General features: G+C 53.4%; 8 protein-coding genes across 8 annotated transcripts; 2 read left to right on the top strand and 6 right to left on the bottom strand.

The window, feature by feature from the left end:
• Positions 1-237: 237 nt before the first annotated feature.
• Z520_03828 (uncharacterized protein) lies at positions 238-2,256 on the bottom strand (the record flags this gene model as incomplete). The annotated part of the gene is made up of 1 exon (XM_016774338.1): positions 238-2,256. The coding sequence occupies one exon, from the start codon at positions 2,254-2,256 to the stop codon at positions 238-240; it is 2,019 nt and encodes a 672-aa protein (XP_016634265.1).
• A 1,373-nt stretch (positions 2,257-3,629) lies between these two features.
• On the top strand, positions 3,630-5,059 carry Z520_03827 (uncharacterized protein; the record flags this gene model as incomplete). Its single annotated transcript, XM_016774337.1, has 3 exons — positions 3,630-4,679; positions 4,752-4,816; positions 4,909-5,059. 3 exons carry the CDS (start codon positions 3,630-3,632, stop codon positions 5,057-5,059), a joined length of 1,266 nt encoding a protein of 421 aa, XP_016634264.1.
• A 557-nt stretch (positions 5,060-5,616) lies between these two features.
• Positions 5,617-6,610, bottom strand: Z520_03826 (uncharacterized protein; the record flags this gene model as incomplete). The annotated part of the gene is made up of 6 exons (XM_016774336.1): positions 5,617-5,703; positions 5,813-6,070; positions 6,141-6,165; positions 6,236-6,268; positions 6,367-6,379; positions 6,505-6,610. The coding sequence occupies 6 exons, from the start codon at positions 6,608-6,610 to the stop codon at positions 5,617-5,619; spliced, it is 522 nt and encodes a 173-aa protein (XP_016634263.1).
• Positions 6,611-7,137: 527 nt separating this feature from the next.
• Z520_03825 (uncharacterized protein) lies at positions 7,138-8,761 on the bottom strand (the record flags this gene model as incomplete). Its single annotated transcript, XM_016774335.1, has 4 exons — positions 7,138-7,276; positions 7,335-7,920; positions 7,981-8,645; positions 8,694-8,761. The coding sequence occupies 4 exons, from the start codon at positions 8,759-8,761 to the stop codon at positions 7,138-7,140; spliced, it is 1,458 nt and encodes a 485-aa protein (XP_016634262.1).
• Positions 8,762-10,107: 1,346 nt separating this feature from the next.
• On the bottom strand, positions 10,108-12,100 carry Z520_03824 (uncharacterized protein; the record flags this gene model as incomplete). Its single annotated transcript, XM_016774334.1, has 2 exons — positions 10,108-11,432; positions 11,482-12,100. The coding sequence occupies 2 exons, from the start codon at positions 12,098-12,100 to the stop codon at positions 10,108-10,110; spliced, it is 1,944 nt and encodes a 647-aa protein (XP_016634261.1).
• A 1,380-nt stretch (positions 12,101-13,480) lies between these two features.
• On the bottom strand, positions 13,481-14,579 carry Z520_03823 (succinyl-CoA ligase [ADP/GDP-forming] subunit alpha, mitochondrial; the record flags this gene model as incomplete). The annotated part of the gene is made up of 3 exons (XM_016774333.1): positions 13,481-14,078; positions 14,123-14,291; positions 14,363-14,579. 3 exons carry the CDS (start codon positions 14,577-14,579, stop codon positions 13,481-13,483), a joined length of 984 nt encoding a protein of 327 aa, XP_016634260.1.
• Positions 14,580-15,479: 900 nt separating this feature from the next.
• On the bottom strand, positions 15,480-17,372 carry Z520_03822 (uncharacterized protein; the record flags this gene model as incomplete). The annotated part of the gene is made up of 5 exons (XM_016774332.1): positions 15,480-16,125; positions 16,187-16,654; positions 16,751-16,771; positions 16,865-17,144; positions 17,204-17,372. 5 exons carry the CDS (start codon positions 17,370-17,372, stop codon positions 15,480-15,482), a joined length of 1,584 nt encoding a protein of 527 aa, XP_016634259.1.
• An 821-nt stretch (positions 17,373-18,193) lies between these two features.
• On the top strand, positions 18,194-20,175 carry Z520_03821 (uncharacterized protein; the record flags this gene model as incomplete). Its single annotated transcript, XM_016774331.1, has 4 exons — positions 18,194-18,260; positions 18,308-18,583; positions 18,653-19,315; positions 19,370-20,175. 4 exons carry the CDS (start codon positions 18,194-18,196, stop codon positions 20,173-20,175), a joined length of 1,812 nt encoding a protein of 603 aa, XP_016634258.1.
• Positions 20,176-20,551: the final 376 nt, after the last annotated feature.

Here is a 20,551-nt window from a genome sequence, read left to right as displayed (position 1 = left end):
CAAGCAGGTAGCAGCAAGCAGGTAGCAGCAAGCAGGTAGCAGCAAGCAGGTAGCAGCAAGTAGAGAAGAAGGAATTGGACAGACAGCACATGGATATAGCAACAGGGCGACAGTGACGACGATGAAATTCTTTTTCTTCTCGATCTATTCTTTCGAAGTATATAGTGAGTACGCCAGCAGGGGAACTGATATCTCTTACATGCACACAATCTAAGTCCTGTGCCTAGGAGCTAAAGGCTACAACTTAGCCTTTCCCTCGTCGATCCGTTTCCAACTCTCGGCGTCCAGCTCTTTGAAGCGCTCCTCCTCGAGGTCCAGGTAATACTTCCTGGTCTTGGCCATGGGGCCAGAGGACGCGTTGGTGGTGGTGATGTTGCTGGTGCCGGCGGCCCAGTCGATGTTCTTGACCACGGTCTTTGCGTGCTTGAAGGTGTCGCCCACGTCGACCAGCTCGTCGCGCACCATGACCAGCCGGGGCACGGCGTAGCGGGGCACGCCTTTGCCTCTGAGTGCCTGGAACAGGCGGCTCATGAACGCCTTCTCGCCCGCCAGTGGGTCTGTGCCGTGCTCTTTCTCGCTAGCACTGCTGTTGTTGTTGATGGCCGGGTCGAGCACGATCAGCGCGGTGCCGACCTGTCCGTCATACTTGGCCAGACGCTTGCCGACCACGACGGCGTCCTTGACGCCCGGCAGCTCGGAGATGAAACCCCTGACTTCGCCCGCGGACACGTTCTCGCCCATCCAGCGGTACGTGTCGCCGATGCGGTCCACGAACCTCACCCAGTTGTCGGGCTCCTGGACCAGCAGATCCCCGCTGCGCTGGAACAGGTCGCCCTTCTCGAAGACATCCCTCAGAAATTTCTGCTCCGTGGCGGCCTCGTTGTTGTGGTAATCCGTGTAGGTGGCCAGGTTGTGGATCCGCGCAATGGCCTCGCCGGGCTCGCCCTTGGGGCACACGATGCAGAAGCCCGTCTTGGGGTCGCGGATGGGGGACTCGGTGTCGTAGTCGAACCGGATGATGAATTGGTCCTTCTCCAGAATCTTCTTCCTCAGGGGGCCCAGGTACCCGACTTTCCCCGCCCCAGGGCGACCGGCGCGGTGGACGTTGTCGAACTTGACGAGCCCTTCGGTGGAGCGGTAGAATTCGCGGACCTCGGGCACGCGGAAGCGGTCCTGGAACGCCACCCAGACGTCCTTCTGCAGCCCGTTGCCCGCGGCCACGAGGACGTGGTGGTCCTTGTCGTACGGCCCCGGCGGGGTGGCGAGGAGGAAGCGGCACAACTCCCCGACATACAGGATCCTCGTGGCGCGCGATTCGTGCACGTCCTTCCAGAACCCTCTGGCCGAGAATTTTCTCGCGAGAATGAAACAGCCCCCCTGCCCCACCGAGTAGCACATGCCGGCGAAGAAGGTGGTGCCGTGGAAAAGAGGCATGCATGAATACGCCCGGAGACCCTGGAGGTATTTCTTGGGGTTGGCGGCGTCCGAAGATGAAGTGCATCCCACGGCACAGATGAGGCCGTTTTTCACGCTGCACGCCTTGGGCTTGCCTGTCGTCCCGGAAGTATAGATCAGAGCGGCGACTGAGCCGAGGGTCTTGGGTGGTGTCGGAGGTAGAGACGAGGCCGGTGATCGGGATGGGTCGGGGAAGGGGAAGTCGATTATATCGCCGCCGCTATTGTCGCTTGACAGCGGCGTAGGTCGGAATGACCCCAGATTCAACCTCACGGTCTTGACAGCTCCGCCGCCCATTGACTGTGCCGCTGACGCCGCATAACCAGCAAGATCCGGAGTGCTGAGGATCAGGTTTGACTTGGGCAGCCGCACACAGTGGAGTAATGTGTCGTCTCTGAGGGCGTTGTTGATCAACGCGGGCGCTGCTCCCAACTTGGTCAGGGCATAGATGATGGAAACCATCTCGGGCGAGTTGGTCATGAACACAGCGACGATGTCGCCATCTTTGACACCCAGACCCTCCTTCAGACCGAGCGCGAGTTCATCCACCTGAGCTTTCAGCGCCCTGAAGTTCCACGAGCGGCCCTCGAACCATAATGCGTCGGCGTTTGGGTCGCAGAGTTCCAGCATGCGATATATGTGAGGTGATTGAGGGCCAAGTTTATCGACGAACTGGAGCATACGCTTCGTAAAGGACTTTTCCTGACGGTAGTGCTGGATGTCCCTGCTGACTCCGATGCGTTGGTCGGCGTAGTAGAGCAGACCTGCGGCTGCGGCGGTGGATGCCGCTATGGTGGCCATCTTCAAGGGCACCAAGCTTCGAGGAGATTATTGCCCGACGTTGTTTTTTGACGAAAGGGAGATATTGGGACAGAGCTGAAAATAGGGATCTTTTTAGAAGGGTTTGGCCGAGCACGACCTCGTCTCCCGTTCGAAGCTGCCGTGCCTCGGTCGTGAGATTTGATGCTGATTTAAGGCCAATGCAGTACTGAGGTGGCGTAGTGTATTATTTCTCTCTGGTTGCAACTAGGACCAGGAGCTTACGTTTCTCGTGTCGGATAGTCCTTGGCAAATCGACACGAACGAGGCTGGAATGATCTGACCGAGTCGTACGGACGTAAAATGTAAATTCCGCGCGTGAAGGAGGGTTGCTTGCTACCAGAGATGGTAGTTCGGAATAGTCCCCAGACGACGAGGGCGACTTGAGTAAAGAGAGCCGGGATACTTGTCCCCCAGACACGACGCGGTTCCCCGGGCCGAGAACCCACGTTCAGTCCAGTTGAGTTAGTAAACGAGCCAGCAGCCACGGCGGCCTTGGGGAGCCCCACGGGCGCCAGGGAGATGCGGAATGGGGGGAAAGAGACGAACAAGAGGAGTGTCGGGGATGCTAGATGAAACAGTGTATGATATATAGCAAGGTGTCTAAGAGAGGAGGAGGGGAGGGTCAGAGAATGTGCGGTGCATCCCCCACAATCATGTCTCTTTTTAACCGTTTCTTTGTCTCTTGTTTGGATCACGTCTGAAGGCCTGAAGGGGCCTGAAGGGGCCTGAGACACACTTACCGATCTCCCCCCAAGACTCCGAAGGGGTCGCTTGGGGGTCCAGAGTCGCTTGGATGTGGAGGTGGGGCCAGTGCGCTAATTGCTCTCTGGCGACATGTATTCTGTCCACAGCCAGTGGGAATAAAGAGCTTTCTTGAGCAGTAGGTTCTATCTACCTAGGTAGTAAGGAGCTGGATAGTGCGAATAAGAGTGACTTGGGAAGAGAGAAAGGCAATGGATGGTGTGGAATGTTCCGATCATGATGGTCAACACTGTACCTAGGTGGTGAGGTCAGAGAAAGGGTGAGACGACAGTGAGACGAGTGTGAGAGATGCAGGTGGTCACTCGATATTCTCGATTGTCTCCCGGAACAACTGCCGGAAGCAGAAAATTCCCAGATACCGAGGCAACTTTTTCATCTTGACATGAATTGCTGCTTTAAGCCACTCGAACAACCACCGACACCTTGACGCTTTGATGGAGGTGGGAAAATATTAATATTACTTATCTCTTCTGCTGTTGTACAATTTATACGCTCTAATAACCTGATCTCTATCCCCTCTGATTTCTAGTTTCTGTGTTAGTGGCCTGTTGAACTTCTCCACCGTCGTCCCCTGCTCGCATCTAGCAACCATGAGCGCCCAAAGACGCCTCGACGCCATCTCCGGCCAACTCTCCTCCACCTCGACCACGACGCACTCTCCCGGGCTGCAGAAAATCCTCGAGAAGAACCCAGACGACATTGTCATCACATGCGCCACGCGCACGCCCCTCACAAAGGCCCGCAAGGGCGGGTTCAAGGACACGCCCACCGACGAGCTACTGATCCACGTCCTCAAGGCCATCAAGGACAAGTCCGGCATCAACCCGGACCTGGTCGAGGATGTCTGCGTGGGAAATGTCCTGCAACCTGCCCCGGGGTTCGTGGCTAGAAGCGCCGTTCTCGCCGCGGGGTTCCCCGTGACCACGGCCGCCAGCGTCGCCTCGAGATTCTGCTCGTCGGGCCTGTTGAGCATCCAGACGCTGGCGAGCTCGATCGCCATCGACGCCATCGACGTGGGCATCGCCGTCGGGATCGAGAGCATGTCGACCAACCGAGACGCCCCGCCGCCCATGAGCGAGGCCATCATGTCGCATCCCATCGCCAAGGACAACGTCGAGCCCATGGGCTGGACATCGGAGAACGTGGCGCGCGACTTCCACGTCACCCGCGAGATGCAGGACAAGTTTGCCGAGATGTCGCACAACCGCGCCGAGCGGGCGCAGAAGGAAGGCTGGACCCGCGACGAGATCACGCCCGTCACCACCAAATGGATCGATCCGAGCACCAAGCAGGCCAAGACCGTCACCGTGGACAAGGACGACGGCATCAGACCGGGCACCACGTACGAAGGGCTCGCCAAGATCCGCTCTGCCTTCCCGCAATGGGGTCCCACGACCACGGGAGGCAATGCCTCGCAGGTCACCGACGGCGCCGCCGCCGTGCTGATGATGAAGCGCTCGACCGCCGAGAAACTGGGCCAGCCCATCATCGGCAAGTACGTCAAGAGCACCGTCGTCGGCCTGGCCCCGCGCATCATGGGCATCGGCCCCAGTCTGGCCATCCCCAAGATCTTGCAAAAGACCGGCCTGACCAAGGACGATGTGGATCTCTTTGAGATCAACGAGGCGTTTGCTTCGATGGTGAGTTTTCCCCCCCTCCCATTCCGTCCCCGTTGGGCATAAGTCCTTTCTTAGGGCTAAATTATATGGTAGTACGTCTACTGCGTCAACGAACTCGGCTTGGATATCGACAAGGTCAACGTCCGCGGAGGCGCCATGTAAGTTGTTTCCCCTTCCTCTTTTCCCTCCTCCTCAACCCTGTTCTCCCCTCCTCCCCACCACGGAAGGATCTTGCTGACAACCTACAAAGTGCCATCGGCCACCCCTTGGGCGCCACGGGCACGCGGCAAGTGGTGACGCTGCTTTCCGAGCTGAAGCGCCGCGGGCAGAAAGTCGGTGTCACGAGTATGTGCGTCGGCACGGGCATGGGCATGGCCGGTGTGTTTGTCTCGGAAGCATAAGGTAACTTGGGCAGATTTGTCCCATTTTTTCAACTTAAATAGGCGCTGGGGCAAAGAAGAAATGCTATACAAACTTGTACAGTGGTATCCAAAGTCGATTAAACGAGTGAGCGCGGTCCGACGCTCGCAAATTTGGGTTTTGATGAGGAGCAGACTAACCGGCGGGCGACTCGTGATGATTACACGTCGTATTCCCCCTTGCAGACATGCAGCGAAGCACCACGGGAGAGTGCCCCTGAAATTAAGTGGTGGAAAGGGGCTTGTTCGTCTGAGAAATCAGCGGCTGAAGTCCTGCTTCTGAAATGGACACGAGAAAAGAAAGAATGGGGTCTGGTCATGGTCATGGTCATGCATCACGAGCACCACGGGCCGGAGGCTGTGGACGCGCTGCCCTTTCTTGTTCCATATCCTGCTATATCATGCCTGACGTTCAAGAGCGCTTCGGCCTCCGCTCGACTCTGATCATCTACTTGCTGCTGCTGCTGCTCTTCTTCCTCCTACCCAAGAACCAACCCTCACAGGTCTCCTTATTCTGACATTTACCGTCCAAGACCTTGTCATTTCTTCGACGGGTCCGCCTCGCCGTAGAATTGCTGTTTGTCCATCTGCATCTCGTCGTCCGCGACGCCAATGGTGGCGAAATACTGTGCCCCAGTGGCCCCTCCAGGGGCATCATCAGCACGTTTGCAACGGGTATTGCCACAGAATTGGAAATGGATGGGGTGTCACTAGCTCGGAGGGAGAGAAACTTACGGCCATGGCCTTACGATTCGCCTCTGGATTCATGGGCTGGCCCTGCTGGTTCATGGTGGCTAGCAGGCGGAAATAGTTGATGTAGAAGGCCGGCGTGTACGTGTTGAAGAACTTGGCCTCCTGGTCGTAGGGGTTGCTGAATGTGTGCGGCGACCGCGGCGGCACCGTCACGTAGTCGCCCAGCTTTGCGTCGACGGTTTGTCCGTTGAGGGCGTGGAAACGGAGCGTTCCCTGCGTCACGAGGAAGGTTTCGTCGTGCTGGTGGACAGGCACACGGGTTAGTTTAGAGATGGATGGATAGGTGGTCACAGGTTCATTTGTCTCATACCATTTCGTGCCAGTGTGGAGGTGGACTTAGTTAGGTACGTGTCAGCCTCGCAACCTCTAAGGAGTACTTAAATCCTTCTGGTTCGTAGTACTTACCCGGAAGTATGAGGAGGCACGGTGAACTCGGCACTGGTGACACGGAGTCAAGGTCATGTTCCGGCTGTTGTAGAGGCTGCGTCGAAGAGGACGAGCTGCATCGACTTTGCTCCCCTCTCTCCAGCACTTACCTGCCAATTCGATCTGGCGCCATGTGTCAGTCAGCCAATACATTCCGCCTCTACAGCAGCAGCATGACCTCGGTCTCGACTCACTATCTGCAGCCGGATTAGCAAGTGATTCTCAGGTGCAAAAACTGTGGCACGGACCTGTCCTTGAGCCATCCTCCATGATTCGGATGGTGATTGTGCCGACCTTGAACGTCTCGCCGGCCTTTGCGGGGACAAAGTTGATGGGCACCGTCGGCGTCTCCATTGGTTTTTTTTTTCCCTGCACTTTTGCCAAAGTACAACGACTTTGTGTGTCTATGCGCGGTGATGGAGAGGGAGATGTATTGCTTTCAAAGAAGAACAGGTGAGAGTGTGAGGTAGAGAGTGAGGGAGAAATAAAGGACTGAAAAAGAGAGGGACTCGCCCGTCGGACGCAGATGCTCCCAGAAGCCGATGCCCGAATGAGGCGAGGCCGCCGTCTCTCGAACCCCCAGCTACCAGAAACAGTCTACGCTCGAACTTGTTAATATCAGCAATCTTTAAATGTCAGGAGATCGCAACTCGGTGAATCTCATCATTTTGGCCAGGCACGCATATCCACCGTAGTCCGGTCTGATCTAGGAAAGTATCCTTTGTATGGTAATCCAGACTCCTCTGATAAGTCCCTCGTAAACATCGTGTCCAGAATGGTCACACAAAACTCCAATATCCCATGCCCATGCCAACTTGTCAAAGCTCGCGTCTACGACCACTGGAAGCATCGTAGTATCTAGGAAATATCCCATCCGACACTCATATCTTGCCAAGGTACTGATCAAATATCTTCTTGATCTCCAGGGCGCTCTTCTTCGGGTATCGTTTCTGGTCGTTCGCATAGTCAACATAGGTCACGCCAAAGCGAGTCTCGTATCCTTCAGCCCATTCGAAGTTGCTGTTCATCCATGTGTTAGTATCCACGATTCTGGCAACGTAAAGGGGGTGGCACCTACTCCATGAGACTCCATGCCATGTATCCACGACAATCGCATCCGTCCTCCGCCACAGCCTCGGCCATGCTGGTGATATAGCTCCGGAAATACTCACATCGGAAATCATCTTCGAGGATCTCCTCACGCGACAAGTCGTTTTCGCCTTTGATACTCGTGCCGTTCTCCGTCACGTAGATCTTAGGACGTCCGTATCGATCACTCAGCCACTTCATCAGTTTTCTGAACCCTGGCGCGTGAGGTCGGAGCCAGGGACTTTGCGTCTCAGGTCCGATGCTGTTACCGTACTTGTCTTCGAAAAGAATCTCCACGTGGCCCGAGCAGTCGAGCGGATCGATGGGGCCTTCCTTGTGTTTGATGTAATTGGCGCAGTAGTGATTCATTCCGTAGAAATCGTTGGAACCCTTCATGAGCTCGCTTTCTTCTTTGCTGAATTTGGGCAGGCGGTCACCCAGTTGCTTTACCATCGATTCCGGATAATGCCCAAAGTATACGGGGTCGGCAAACCAGCAGATGGCGAACTCGGTCTTGCGATCGCATGCTATCCGGTCCTGTTCGTCCTCGGGATCCCATGGCTCCGTCCAGTCGCCTGCACTGTGTTAGATTGGCCCCTCTGCGAGTAGTCATGGGCGCAAGACAGAAAACTTACCGTTCAGGGTGATCCCGATTTCTCCTCCATTCAGTGACTTGAACTCGTCCCGGTAGATCTTGACTGCAGTTGCATGCGCCAACAGGATGTGGTGGCCGACTATCCAAGGTTCGGTAGATCCATCACCATGGGCACTCCTCTTTCGGTCGCTGGAGCGACCTGGGGCGAATACACCGGCATTGTACCCGAGCACGGCACTGCAGAACGGTTCGTTGAAGGTGATCCAGTGCTTCACCCGGGAACCCATGGCCTCGAACATGACGCGTGCATAACTGGCAAAGTCAGCAACGAACTCTTCCTTGTTCAAGAAGCCTCCGTAGCGCTTTTCGAGTTCATCAGGCAGATCCCAGTGGAAAAGAGTGATGAAGGGCACAATGCCTGCTGCGAGCAGGTCGTCAACGAATTTGACGTAGTATTGGAGCCCGGCCTCGTTGACCGGGTCATTACGGCCACCCAGGGGAATGACCCGAGACCATGAGATAGAGAAACGATACGCTCTGGCTCCCAGCTTCTTGAGCAGCTCGATATCCTGGGCTGTCCGGTGATACGAGTCACATGCAACATCCCCAGAGCTACCGTCGGCAATCTTGCCGGGGATTTTGCAGAAGGTGTCCCATATTGAAGGTCCTCGTCCGTCTGCTGTGGCACCGCCCTCAATCTGATATCTACACCTGGTTAGTGTGGGCATGTGGATCGGTGACTGGGATACAAACGCAGCAGTTGCAAAGCCCCAGAGAAAGTCAGCAGGCAAACCCGCTCTCGAAGCAATGTCCTTGACCATGGTGGAAGCGAATGACGAGAATATCTAGCTCTTTTTCTGTGTCTTTTGAGAAGTTCTAACGAGTGAACCAGATCAAAAGCCTGGGGACGCGAATCAGGTCGAGCGCGGGCGGGGGTGACAAACTGTCGTTTGGGTTGTATCAGCGTCTTAAGCAAACAGAAGCGTCTCGCATGAAGCCTTTGTGTAACAATGCAGAGGAGAAAATCGTCGTTCGTTTCGCCTCACTAGCCCGGACCGAGGACCGTATATTTGTACTCTTTGCCCGCCTCTGCCTGAACGCTGGACGATCAAACCCCATGGTTTATCCTGGTGGGAACCATGTCTTTTTTCCACTGGCAGAGTTGGACGATGGAACGGTCCACTGCATGGATGGCATTCTACCGGATTGGTTACGGACTGAGGTCGTCCGGCAAATGTCCTAAATGTGCTCTTGAACTTTGTGAGTGTTGGATCCCTTGGGTCGCCTGCCGAAATTTAGCCTAACAGCCTGTAGGCGCATTCATCCCACATTCATCCTCACGGTTGCTCTTCGGTTCGTCTGATGCTGGACCGTTGGACGCCCTGACGCCTCCATCGGATTCGCCACACCTGGACTAGGCCCAAGTCTGTGTTCAGTGTCCAGCCCCAGAAGAATGGTGGAGGTAAGATGGCACTGGATGGGCTTTCCGTACCTGCTCCGCCCTCGTATTCAAAAGCGAAGAAAGCTGCCCGCGTCAGAATGCACCTTGGTTCACAAATGGAGGAAATGGAGAGACAAAGAATTATGCTGACGCTGACGCTGACGCTGATACCGATACTGTTTGTGATTCTTGTTTACTTGCCCTTGTGCTGACCATACCAGGTAACTAGACCGATCCTTCAACATTCACGCTGGCGGCTGTATATGCAATATAATCCGACATCCCCCCTGCCGTGTGTCGCTTCTACAGTCCCAGTAAAGTTGACAGGAGGAGCAGCTCAAACCCGCCGAGCACCTAAAACCCCGTCACATGAAGCCTTGCATTGCGCCATCCAGAAAGAGACACAGGCCCAAGGACACGGCACTGAGACAAAGAGAGCGCCATCATGTCCAAGGAATCCCTCACAAAAGTATCCAGACACTGTACAATGCTATCCCGTCCCTAAATTCGGTCCATAATGCCGCCGAGAATCCTTCAGACCCTCCAATCCCCAATGTGCCAATTCCCGGGTGCAATAATCTTGTACTAGTGTTGACAGGGAAGTATATCCAGGCATAAAATAAAGAAATGAATCGTCGGTTCGTCCCAGCTCTGACCTTCGAATGCCTTCACCCAATGGCTCTCATAGTAGGACTGACCCACACCAGAATGATGCTGTGCTATGCTTCAGATATCCGGCTCATCTTCATCGATAGGTTCTTTCATCCGCCAAGTGAGGAATGCGGCTGCCAGCACCCCAAGCCCACCAATTCTCAAAGTCCACCCCACACTGACATCGCCCGGCTCGTTTCGCGGCTTTTGAAGCAGCTTAAACACGGCGCTGCTAATCAATGTCGCCAGAATCTGTGGGGCGCTGATGGCCACGTTGTGGAGCCCAAGGATAATACCAGCTTGATCCTCCTCTTCTGATTCTTTATCATCAATGTCGTCAAGGTCTTCCCCGTTCATGAGTCTCTGCCGCTGCCTCTTCCGTCTTGCCTCATCACGTCGAGATATCTCGGCTGAGATCAACGCAAACGGGGCCCAAAGGGTCAGTGACCAGGAGATACCGACCAGAGCAGTCATGATAGAAGCTGCCAGCGGTGTAGTTATAAACACAGTACTCCACATGCAGAGCGTGAACAGGAGCTGAGCCATTAGCCACGCTCGTCGTAACGTTAGCCCTGGAATTTGCAATCTATCCAACCACCGTTCCAAAACCCCAGGTCTATCATCCAACGATGTGCTGGCGACAGGCGTCGAGAGCGGCCGATTGAGTGACAAACTGGTATGAGACCGATTGGTATAAGACCGACTTGCTGTAGGACGTTCGTTCCAGGGAAACCCTCCTGATCTCGTGCCGATGGGGGACGTCGGAGTGATAGGTCGCGTAAAATCTTCGGCATCGTCCGTCGTCTTAGCTTTGTATGTTGGTACAACCAAGAAAGGTAAGATGATATTCGACGCAAACGAGACGATAGCATATGCAAGGAGTGCAAGCGTTCCAATTCGAGTAGCCTTGCCCCAAAACCGCTCTACTTCATCATCCGAGAGGCCAGGCTTCAGATGGGGGTCAACATACAGTTGACCAATGTAGGTTGTGATGTAGAAGAGGAACGGAAACCATCCTAACCAGTGAAAGAATTGTATCTCGCAGACCTTGCGGATGGGAGGTGGCAGCCGCTTGATGGAACTGAAGACTTGCCTGAAGAAGGACAGCAACCCACCCGATTCATAGTCTGCCTTGGAGGGAGGGTCAAGTTGCGGATTCCGCTCCTTGATAGCCAGGATGCTTACTAAGACTGTCGAACTCAGGGCGATGGATGCGAGAACAACCAGGACTTTGAATTGAGTGTTTCCAAAAAAGCGAAAGTAACGTGGCAAGTTCAGATATCCAAAGATATACCCAAGCACGTTACCGACGCCTGTCATGCGTGAGGCCCAAGCATTGGCTGACTCTTGTTGGTGAGACGGAGCATTGTCGACAATAAACGCACGAATTGCGGCTTGCACTGGGATATTGTCAGATGATGGAAACATGTTTGCCGGGAACGCACTAACCAGTGTTGATGGAAAAGTCCAGACACCACATCATGACTGTCGCGAGGATGATGGTCCCGGTCTTGTAGCCTCCAGTATATTGAGCATTCGCGTCGAGCCCTCCGATAACCCGGATAATGTCTCGGGCGTATGCTAGGATCATCGAAGAAGCAACGGTGCCCAAAGTTCCTGCAACCATGAAAGGCTTCCTTTTGCCCCATGAGATGCGGGATCGATCGCTCAAGATTCCTACATATGGCTGAACAAGTACACCGGTCAAGGGCCCTGCGAGCCAAACAAACGCAAGCAGTGCTTTGCTCATTCCCAGAGAGAGTAGGTACGGTGATCCATTGGAGAGTTCGACGGACCAGACGATCTGAAGACCTCCAATACAAAACGTGAGGAAGCAGAGGTACACGGCACTTTTGGATTCGACTACCGATTCTTCATAGTCAATAGCCTCTGACATTGTTCGCTCGTCCGAAAGCAGGCCATTCTCTGGCTGGTGCGGCTCCTCGGAATAGCGCCTGTGCTGTCCAAGTGGTTGTTCCGGAATGTCGTCATTTTTGGTCGAGGTCTTGCCGGCTCGGATGAGCGGTGAGCGCTCGCTGCTATCTGAGCTGTGATCACTGCGGGGCATGAATATGTCGACGACGACTCTGAAAAGCGATGGGCGTCTCAACAACAGTCGGAAAGCAAGTTGGTTAGAGAGCACGTGCTGAGCTCCTCGATGACTTCCAACGTGGTGTTGAAGGAGAAGGTTCCTAGTCGTATTGTGATTTGAAGTCACTCAAATCATTCTTGTCAAGGAGAGTCGAGAGTAGGAGAAGTCAATAGGAGAGAAAGAATATGTCAAATAGATAAACGTTCGTCAAAGGGGAGTCAGATAGTAAGAAGGTCATGCTCATGGAACGAGGAATTGGATCATCAGATCAAGGTCATACGAGGGGGAGGTGGTCGGAGCGGAAGAGGTTTAATCCGTCGGGACTAGCAGCTCTTTTGATTGGCTTGTCAGTCAGGGCGTTGCGCATCGTCGAGCTGTCCCGATGCTGGCCGTTAAGACCTCAGGCTTGAAGCTCAACCTCTCAACGAAGCGCACGTCACTCCTGTGCAGCCCAAAGACTGTTTGAAAATCACAGCCCCATCCAGAAAGTCGCCGTTGAATTTGTGGCACGGGACTTGTCACAGGCTGCGTCCTCGAGTGACTGTCGACCACGTCGAACCGCCCTGCGCTGCCTTCTTGAGTCGCAGACTCCTACTTCTCGGTTGCGACAAGTTGCCATAAATACATAATTCATTATGAAGCCAGTCGTGTCCGCATTGAATGCATGGAGCTGGTCAGTCTTTCGGCCTTTGTCAGAATACATGTGTGATGCAGACGGCTAACCCTTCAACAGCACGGTTCTTTCAGTGTTCGCCATCGTCATCCTCTCCATTATAGGAAGCCTGTTTGCGGTACGAACGTGACCTACCACATGCGAAATAAGCTCTCATGGGAATTTAATGCTGATTTTCTGGTTGTTAACAGAGGGATCACCATATGATGATGGGAATGGAAGAGGATCCTGAAGACGGCGGAGCGGTCGCAACCTCTATATTTATTGCGGTAGCGGTATATGCTGTGAGTCTCCGTTCCGCTGAACTGCGACTTACGGGTTGGACACTGACAGGAACGGCAGGGATTCCTGGTATTCTGCGGTTTTCAAGCTTGGCTGCATGTTCGAGCGAGTCGGCGGGGCGCCATATCACTATGATCTTACGGAGTCTCTGAAATAAGGGATGATAATCTGTGCAACGAGCTGGACATACTGACGGCGTAAGATTGGAAGTATGATACGGTTTAGAGGCCTCAACAGGAAAGCTGTACAGGAGCTGGTCGTTCAAGCCTCCCTGGGCAGGTGGCCATGTAGAATGTTATCACAAGCGCTTTGTTCGCGGTATCAGAAATACATGAACGTATCCTCCCTGGAAGACTCGGTGTCTCTCCTCCCTGATCGCACCTAACGTGAACGCCCCTCTATCAAACCAGGTCCCGGTTGACAAACTGTGCATGCAACGACTTGCCCAACATGGCTGGGCTCCTCTCCACGACCACTCCGGCGGCTTCCAGTGCCGAGATCTTCGACTCGGCGCCACCTTTCCCTCCGCTGACAATAGCACCAGCATGTCCCATTCGGCGCCCTGGAGGGGCACTGATACCAGCGATAAAGCTAACTGCTGGCTTGTTCTTCTTGTTCTCGCTCTTCAGGAACTCCGCAGCATCTTCCTCGGCGCTGCCTCCGATCTCTCCGATCATGATGATTCCCTCTGTCTCGTCGTCTTCCATGAAAACGGTCAGGCAGTCAATAAAGTTGGTGCCACTGAATGGATCACCGCCAATGCCCACGACCAAAGATTGCCCGAGACCTGCTTGGGTTGTTTGATTGACCGCTTCATATGTCAATGTTCCTGACCTGGAGACGATTCCAACTCTTCCTCGTTTGTGGATGAACCCTGGCATGATGCCGATCTTGCATTGGCCGGGCGCGATGATTCCAGGGCAGTTGGGACCGACCAAACGTGTTTTGCTTTGGGTTTTTAGCGCGTCGGTGACTCTGAGCATGTCATGTTGAGGAATTCTAAGTTGGTCAGTAAGGTAAAATCACTATAAGACCTGCCTTACCCTTCAGTAATGCAAACAACTAGTGGGATCTCAGCTTCAAGGGCTTCCATTATGCCTGCTGCCGCTACCGGCGGCGGTACGAATATGACGCTTGCATTGGCTCCGGTCTCCTTGACCCCCTCGGAAACAGACTTGAAAACGGGCAGATCAAGATGCAAAGAACCGGCCTCTGCCTGCGGTCAGCATGCTGTATCCATGCAAGGAGTCTTGAGGGAGGCTTGCTTTTCGGGTTTGTTCCACCAACAACCTTAGTTCCATACTCAATTGCCTGCTGAGCATGAAACGTGCCCTGCTTCCCCGTGAATCCTTGAAAGAGGACTTTGGTGTCGGCGTTGATTCTCAGGTTATTCCGCGTCTGGCTATAAGCTGAACTGGAGGAGACGGTGGCATAGCTTCTCGACGAAGTGGTAGTCGCAGAACGCAGCGCCCGAGGAGCGCAGGTTTTGAAAGCCTGCATCTCTGGCGACGGCTTTAAGAGCAGGACCAGAGTCTGACTGCAAGCCCAACGATGGTGGAATTCGAGCGAGTGCGACAATTGATTGATATCAGAGTTTCATCCTGCGGAGTAGGGAAGCTCCTGGCTGGCTGGGTTGCCGAGTGTCATTTGAAAACGTCATTTGAAATGAGCGGCGGAGCATTCGACCCAAAATCGCATCTTGCTTCCATCAACATGAGACGGAACAACAAACACAATGTACGTCCATTCACCTAAAGAACTTAGTGAATGTCCTCATATCAACCTCTGCTTTGAAGCCAATTGTGAACATCTGGTGAGTCGATACCTCAGCCAGCTAACAGATCTCGTCGTTTTTCAGACTTTAGCCCTCAAGACTACTGCACAATCCAGGACCATTTCCTTCTGCTTCCCTGCACTAACAGGCTCACGTTGGTAACAGGCTCTTTGGGCAGCCATTGTCCAATCTGAGTGCTATCGGTCTCTCACTGAAGATATACAGAAATTTCTCTGAAATGGTGACTACTTACTCTTGCATTGGCAGCATCAGAAGAGATCTTTGTTTAGCCAAACTGTGGATTTACAGGAAACCGAGGGTGACTACCCTGAGCAACCACCTTGCTAAGTGTGTTTCGATCGTATGGACACTCAAAGCACCATCGGATGGCAGGGGCCGTGATGGCTCTCTCTTACAATTTCCCACGAAGGACCACTTTGTCTTATTCCTAGTTTGCTATCCTAGAATATCGATCACTGCCTTTCAACACAATATCTCCTGCTGTTATGTTGTTGCAAAAGGCTCGCCAAACCTTTACCTGGACCTTCCTGAAAGCCGTACTTCGGGCTCACGCAGCTCTCCCTACGAGTCGACCACGGCACCGGAATCTTGTACCTGTTCTCCGGCTAAGCAGACGAGACTGCTCTCTTGACCTCCAAGGAATGCTGCTTCTGCCATTTTCGTGCATAATCAACACCGAAACCGTGGTTGAATACCTCTCGAATTTCTTCCAGAGACATGCCTTTGGTTTCTGCAAAGCAGAAGACCGCGAACAAGAACCCTAGGAAACAGATGGCAGCATAGAATCCGAACGCTCCGCTCGGGGTTAATCCTTTCATCATCGATAGAAAGGTCGAGGCAATGATGATATTCGTCCCCCAGCAGGTAACCGTCATGACCATGGTGCCCATGGCACGCACCTCAAGCGGAAGACGCTCTGCTCCCATCCAGGAAACAGGGGCAACACCAGTACCGAAGAAGCCCACATAAAAGATGATTGTGACCAGTACCAGGATACCAGCCCAATTTACGTTGTTGATCTCAAGTGTAAGGTCCTTAGAGTTAATGGGAATGTAGTGAAAGGCAACAGCTGCAAGCACCAGACTGAGAGACATGCCCAGCACGGTGACGATGAGGATCCTCCGACGGCCAAAGCGGTCGACGATGACTAGATTGATACAGCATCCCAGAAAGTTGCAAGCTCCGACCACAATTGACACGGCGACAGGTTTATTGAAGCCGACAAGGGCAAACAGAGTGCCGCTGTAGTACCTGCAGGACGGTCATGTCAGATGTATACTACACGATATATAAGGAGAGGCCAGGAACTCACATCAGCGTGTTGAACCCGCAGAGTTGGCTTACTCCCATCACGCAGCACGCTGTAAGCATGGCACGGAAGTTGGCAGGGACGATGTGCAGCTGTTTGTATGACCACCAGAGGGACTTGTGGGCCATCAGCTCGGTGGCTTGCTCCAGATCTTGCTGTATGGCTCGAATCTTGTCCTGACGCTGTTCTGAGGAAGAATGAGGATACAACTTGGCCAGCACGGCATCGGCCTGCTCGAGCTTCCCGTGCGCCACCAGCTGCCGAGTGCTTTCCGGGCACCAAGGCAGGAACAGAGCGAGCACGATGGCGGGAATTGCTCCTATAGCCACAACATATCGCCAGCCAGAAGACTTGACCTCTGCGAATCCGGCTCCGATGCAGTATGCGATGAACTGTCCTCCGGTGATGTTACAGGTTTGCATCGTGATCATGCGGCCACGATACTTGGCAGGAGCAATTTCGGATATGTAGCTGTTGCTATGTCAGTCTGTCCTCCGCGTGAGAGATATAGGCTGAGTTCGACTTCGCTGAACGCAAAGAAGGAATCCCGAAAAGATGAAGACTTACAGTGGCACAACCATTGCCGCGCTTCCTAAACATTTCGTCAGCATTCAGTTGTGGATGACAAGAGAGAGCTCTGGACCAGAGCTTTGTCAAGATGTATATGGTTTGCAGGCACACTCACCGACACCTAGCCCAACAACAAATCTCCCTACAGTCATTTGAGCGACGGTAAAAGCTGCTGCTTGAAGAATGGAGCCAACGGCAAAGACCCCACAACCACAATATATGGAAATCTTGCGGCCATAGCGGTCAGCGGTCAAGCCAGCAAATATTGCGCCAATAAGCGCTCCTCCACTGGTGATTGATGTGATGAGTTCCTGCTCGCTCGATGATAAAGTGTGCCCCAGGTCATCCCCAATTGTGACAAGGACACTAGAGATATACCCGGTGTCATATCCTGAGAAAGCCAGTCAGCAGGAATCTCAAGCCAAATGAACAATGAGGATCCTATTATACCGAACAGGAAGCCGCCAACAGAGACGCAGATTGCGATCAACCATACGACCCTTGAGGTCTGTGTATCTTCGATCGTGTTGAGAGCTGCAATCTCCTTGTCGAGAACATCCTCTTCATGAAGAATAGTTTGGGCGCCTTTCTCGATAACCTCCTTCTCGTTTGCAGACATCTTGTGGGATTGTACAGGATCGAACAGCGATGAGGACTCCGAACTCGGCACAGGTCTCCAGTATCCAACAAGGATCGAGACAGGGTGTGCTAGGAGAAGCGATACAGGCGAAGAAAAGGCAAGGACTCTGCGACCATCATTCCTTTATATCGTTGTCCAGTGTCTCCTCCAAGTCGCGTGGCGTTCCCCACGGGGACTCTGAACGGCGCTTGTCGTTGGAAAAAGTATATCCACATCTCTACCCAGGATTTTGTGGCATCGACTTTGATAACTCGACATTCTGGCCCATGATCAGCGCTTTGCTATTGGCAGGGACATATTCCGCAGGCCATAGCGGCTAAATCTATAAAGCTTGTTTCGGAGGAAAGATTCCTCAAACGATAGCATTCCTGACCTGATGCAAGGGTCCGCCTGCAGGAACAATCGCTATGATTTATGAGCTGTTAGCGAACTGAACATCTGTCCAGCAAGACCGGAGGCCAAAGCCGGTCTCAAGACAACTCTGGACCTCGGGTGGAGGTGTTGGGCACTGGTCGGCTGGAAAGTCTTGCGTCGCCTCCTTGAATGCATAGGACTTTACCGGCTTTGATTCTCTCAACCTTAAAGAGGTCACCAAGAAAACTCCGCACCGGAGATTCGCCGCATTGGAACTTCACCCGCAAAACTGGGTCATGGTAATGAGGGCAGCCGATGCTTCCTCCGCACACATACTAGCCTAGTCCCCCAGGTAAGTGTCTGGTGCCAAAATATGGGGTCATGCATGACCATTCGTCGTTTATTTGAAGCAAGTCTTCGCCGAAGTTGATTACTTCTGATTCCTGATGTCTGGTCTCGAAGGACGACGACCTCAACCACGGAGATATGAGGAGCTATGCGCTCACAAGGATGGTGGGTGTTCTCCCTGATCTCCGAAACTGCAGCTAACCATATGCTAGCCAGCGATGCCGTGAAAAGCATAGTAAATGTGAGTGGTCATCCACTATGCCTGGGCTGGATCCTAAACAGAACTCCAGGCATCGTTGGGCGTGGCATGCGCAGATGTGAAGGCTGTGAGACTGCAGATGAGCTTTGCCTGCCACCTCCCCGGAAACGAATTCGGTTGAAAGCTGTCCATTCCGTGATTGAACAATCCCGCTCTTCCGGACAGAGTGGCCGGGAGATATCTTTTGTCTATGGTGGTGATCATGTCTGGGTAGACTTTCACACGCCTGGTGAGTCTCCCCACTGCTTATCGTCTTCCCGCTCGACACCAATATTTGAGCTGACCCTGGTCTGTGAAGTCCAATTCATCCATGGTAACGACAATGACGAAGATTTAAGTGACGCACAGTCTTCCGTTGTCATTGACGAAGATGAGGGAGCTTTTGCGAATCCCGTGAATGTGCGTCTGGAGAACGCGGATGTGGTTGGAGAAACTAGTGTTGTTGCGGCCGTGGGATCCTATGCAGAAAAGGGATCGTTGTCGTTTGGGAGAGGCAGCCCTTCGGGAGCGTCCCATTTCGCTTCGTCTCCGACGTATCTGGTCTCCCCAGTACAGCAGCATCGCACCCCATCAAGCCAAGTGCAAATCCTTTCGCCCTCTACAAGCGCCGTTCTTTACGAGTCCAAGCCTCTTTGGCCGTTGAACAATATAGCAGAGGCTGAACTCCTTCGGCATTTCATCGACAACATCGGGCCTCAACTGGATGTCACTGACCACGTTTCCCATTTCACGACGACTGTACCCCAGAGAGCAGCCCATTGCCCCTTGCTATTTTATGCTATCATTGCTGCTGCTTCCATCCATCGCAGTCGGGTTCAAGGTGTCCCAGACCAATTCTATGAAGAATACCAGGCAAAGTGCATACGAATCTTGATTCGATTCTTGGACGACCCTGAATATGCTCCCGATGAGAACTTCTTGGCAGCTATTGTGGTCTTGCGCAAGGGAGAAGAGATGTCAGGTGGGTGTCCGCCTTCCTCCATGTCCACTGCGGGCCGTTGACCAGTCGCTGCAGATGAAGACCGCATGTGCCATCTGCTTGGCTCCTCTCGCGTCATTAATTCGGTCGGAGAGGTTGCTGCAAATGGCGGATTGGGAGAATCAGCAGCATGGCTGGTGCTCCGACAGAGTATATACGTTTCGTTGACAAGCAGCACCCCTTTGAACGTTAATCTTGGCTGCTATAAAACGTCGTCGGTCTTCCTCGGTCTCACCGACCACGCCTGGGCTAACAAAATCGTCTTCGTTTTCGCGGAGACTCTGGTTTACTCCGCCAAAAGCAATGGACACGGGGCTGCCGACGTCGAGGATTGGCATGCCTTGCAACACGCCGCGACCCAGTGGTTTAACGACAGGCCTGACACGTTTCTGCCCGTCTTCGAGACTTCAATCGAAGAAGGCGCACGGCCCGAGCATACAACAGCTGAGTCCCGAAGTCCTTTTCCAACGATCTCGATGCTCCAAGCCCCACATGTCATCGGACTGATGTACTACCACCTGACTCTCATTCTGCTTGCCCTGAGCGACCCATTCAACACGGCTCGGTGTAGGGGTCTTGAGAGCATACGACTGTGGCGAGAAACGGAACAAAAGGTCCGGATTGACCTCAAACGCTGCATTGGTTTGGCCCTCAGCAACCCCCATGTTGTAGCCGCCAATTTTGAGGCTTCGCACATCCTCTACGCATGTGGACACTGTCTCAAGTCTCCTGGAGAACGAGAAGCGGCCGTAGACTTCCTCCGCGGCGTCAGAGCAAAGTTGGGTTGGGGTATTGATCATATAATTGACCACTTGGAGAGACATTGGGCCGGAATGCAGTGAATGAATTGCCGCATTGCCGAGATAGGGCTTTCGTGTATCACCAGTCAAGGTACTGTAAAATTACATTCGAAACATATGCCCGCTGTTTCGGAAGACGTCCTTCGTGCTGCATCACCCTGTTATGATCAAAACTTTGACACCAGAAGATTTCATGTTTTGAGGCAACGAGTCTGTTGTCAAACAGGGAAGTTTGGACACTCATTCCTTCGTTGGGATCAACGGCTGCCGAGTTCCGAAACGCTGTTTGAGGGAAGATTCCTCCGCTGTCCTGCGCTCGCCAATTTCCTCATCCGTTTCCTTCCCGCGGATGAGGAAAGAATTGAGCGGTCCCACTTCTCGACGTCGCCCTCTTTGTTTTCCATTTCGAGAACCGATC

The sequence above is a fragment of the Fonsecaea multimorphosa genome, assembly GCF_000836435.1.
Source record: "Fonsecaea multimorphosa CBS 102226 unplaced genomic scaffold supercont1.6, whole genome shotgun sequence".
NCBI classification, from domain to species: Eukaryota; Fungi; Ascomycota; class Eurotiomycetes; order Chaetothyriales; family Herpotrichiellaceae; genus Fonsecaea; species Fonsecaea multimorphosa.
Note: the sequence above shows the minus strand (reverse complement) of the source record. Positions and strands in the feature narration are given on the sequence as shown.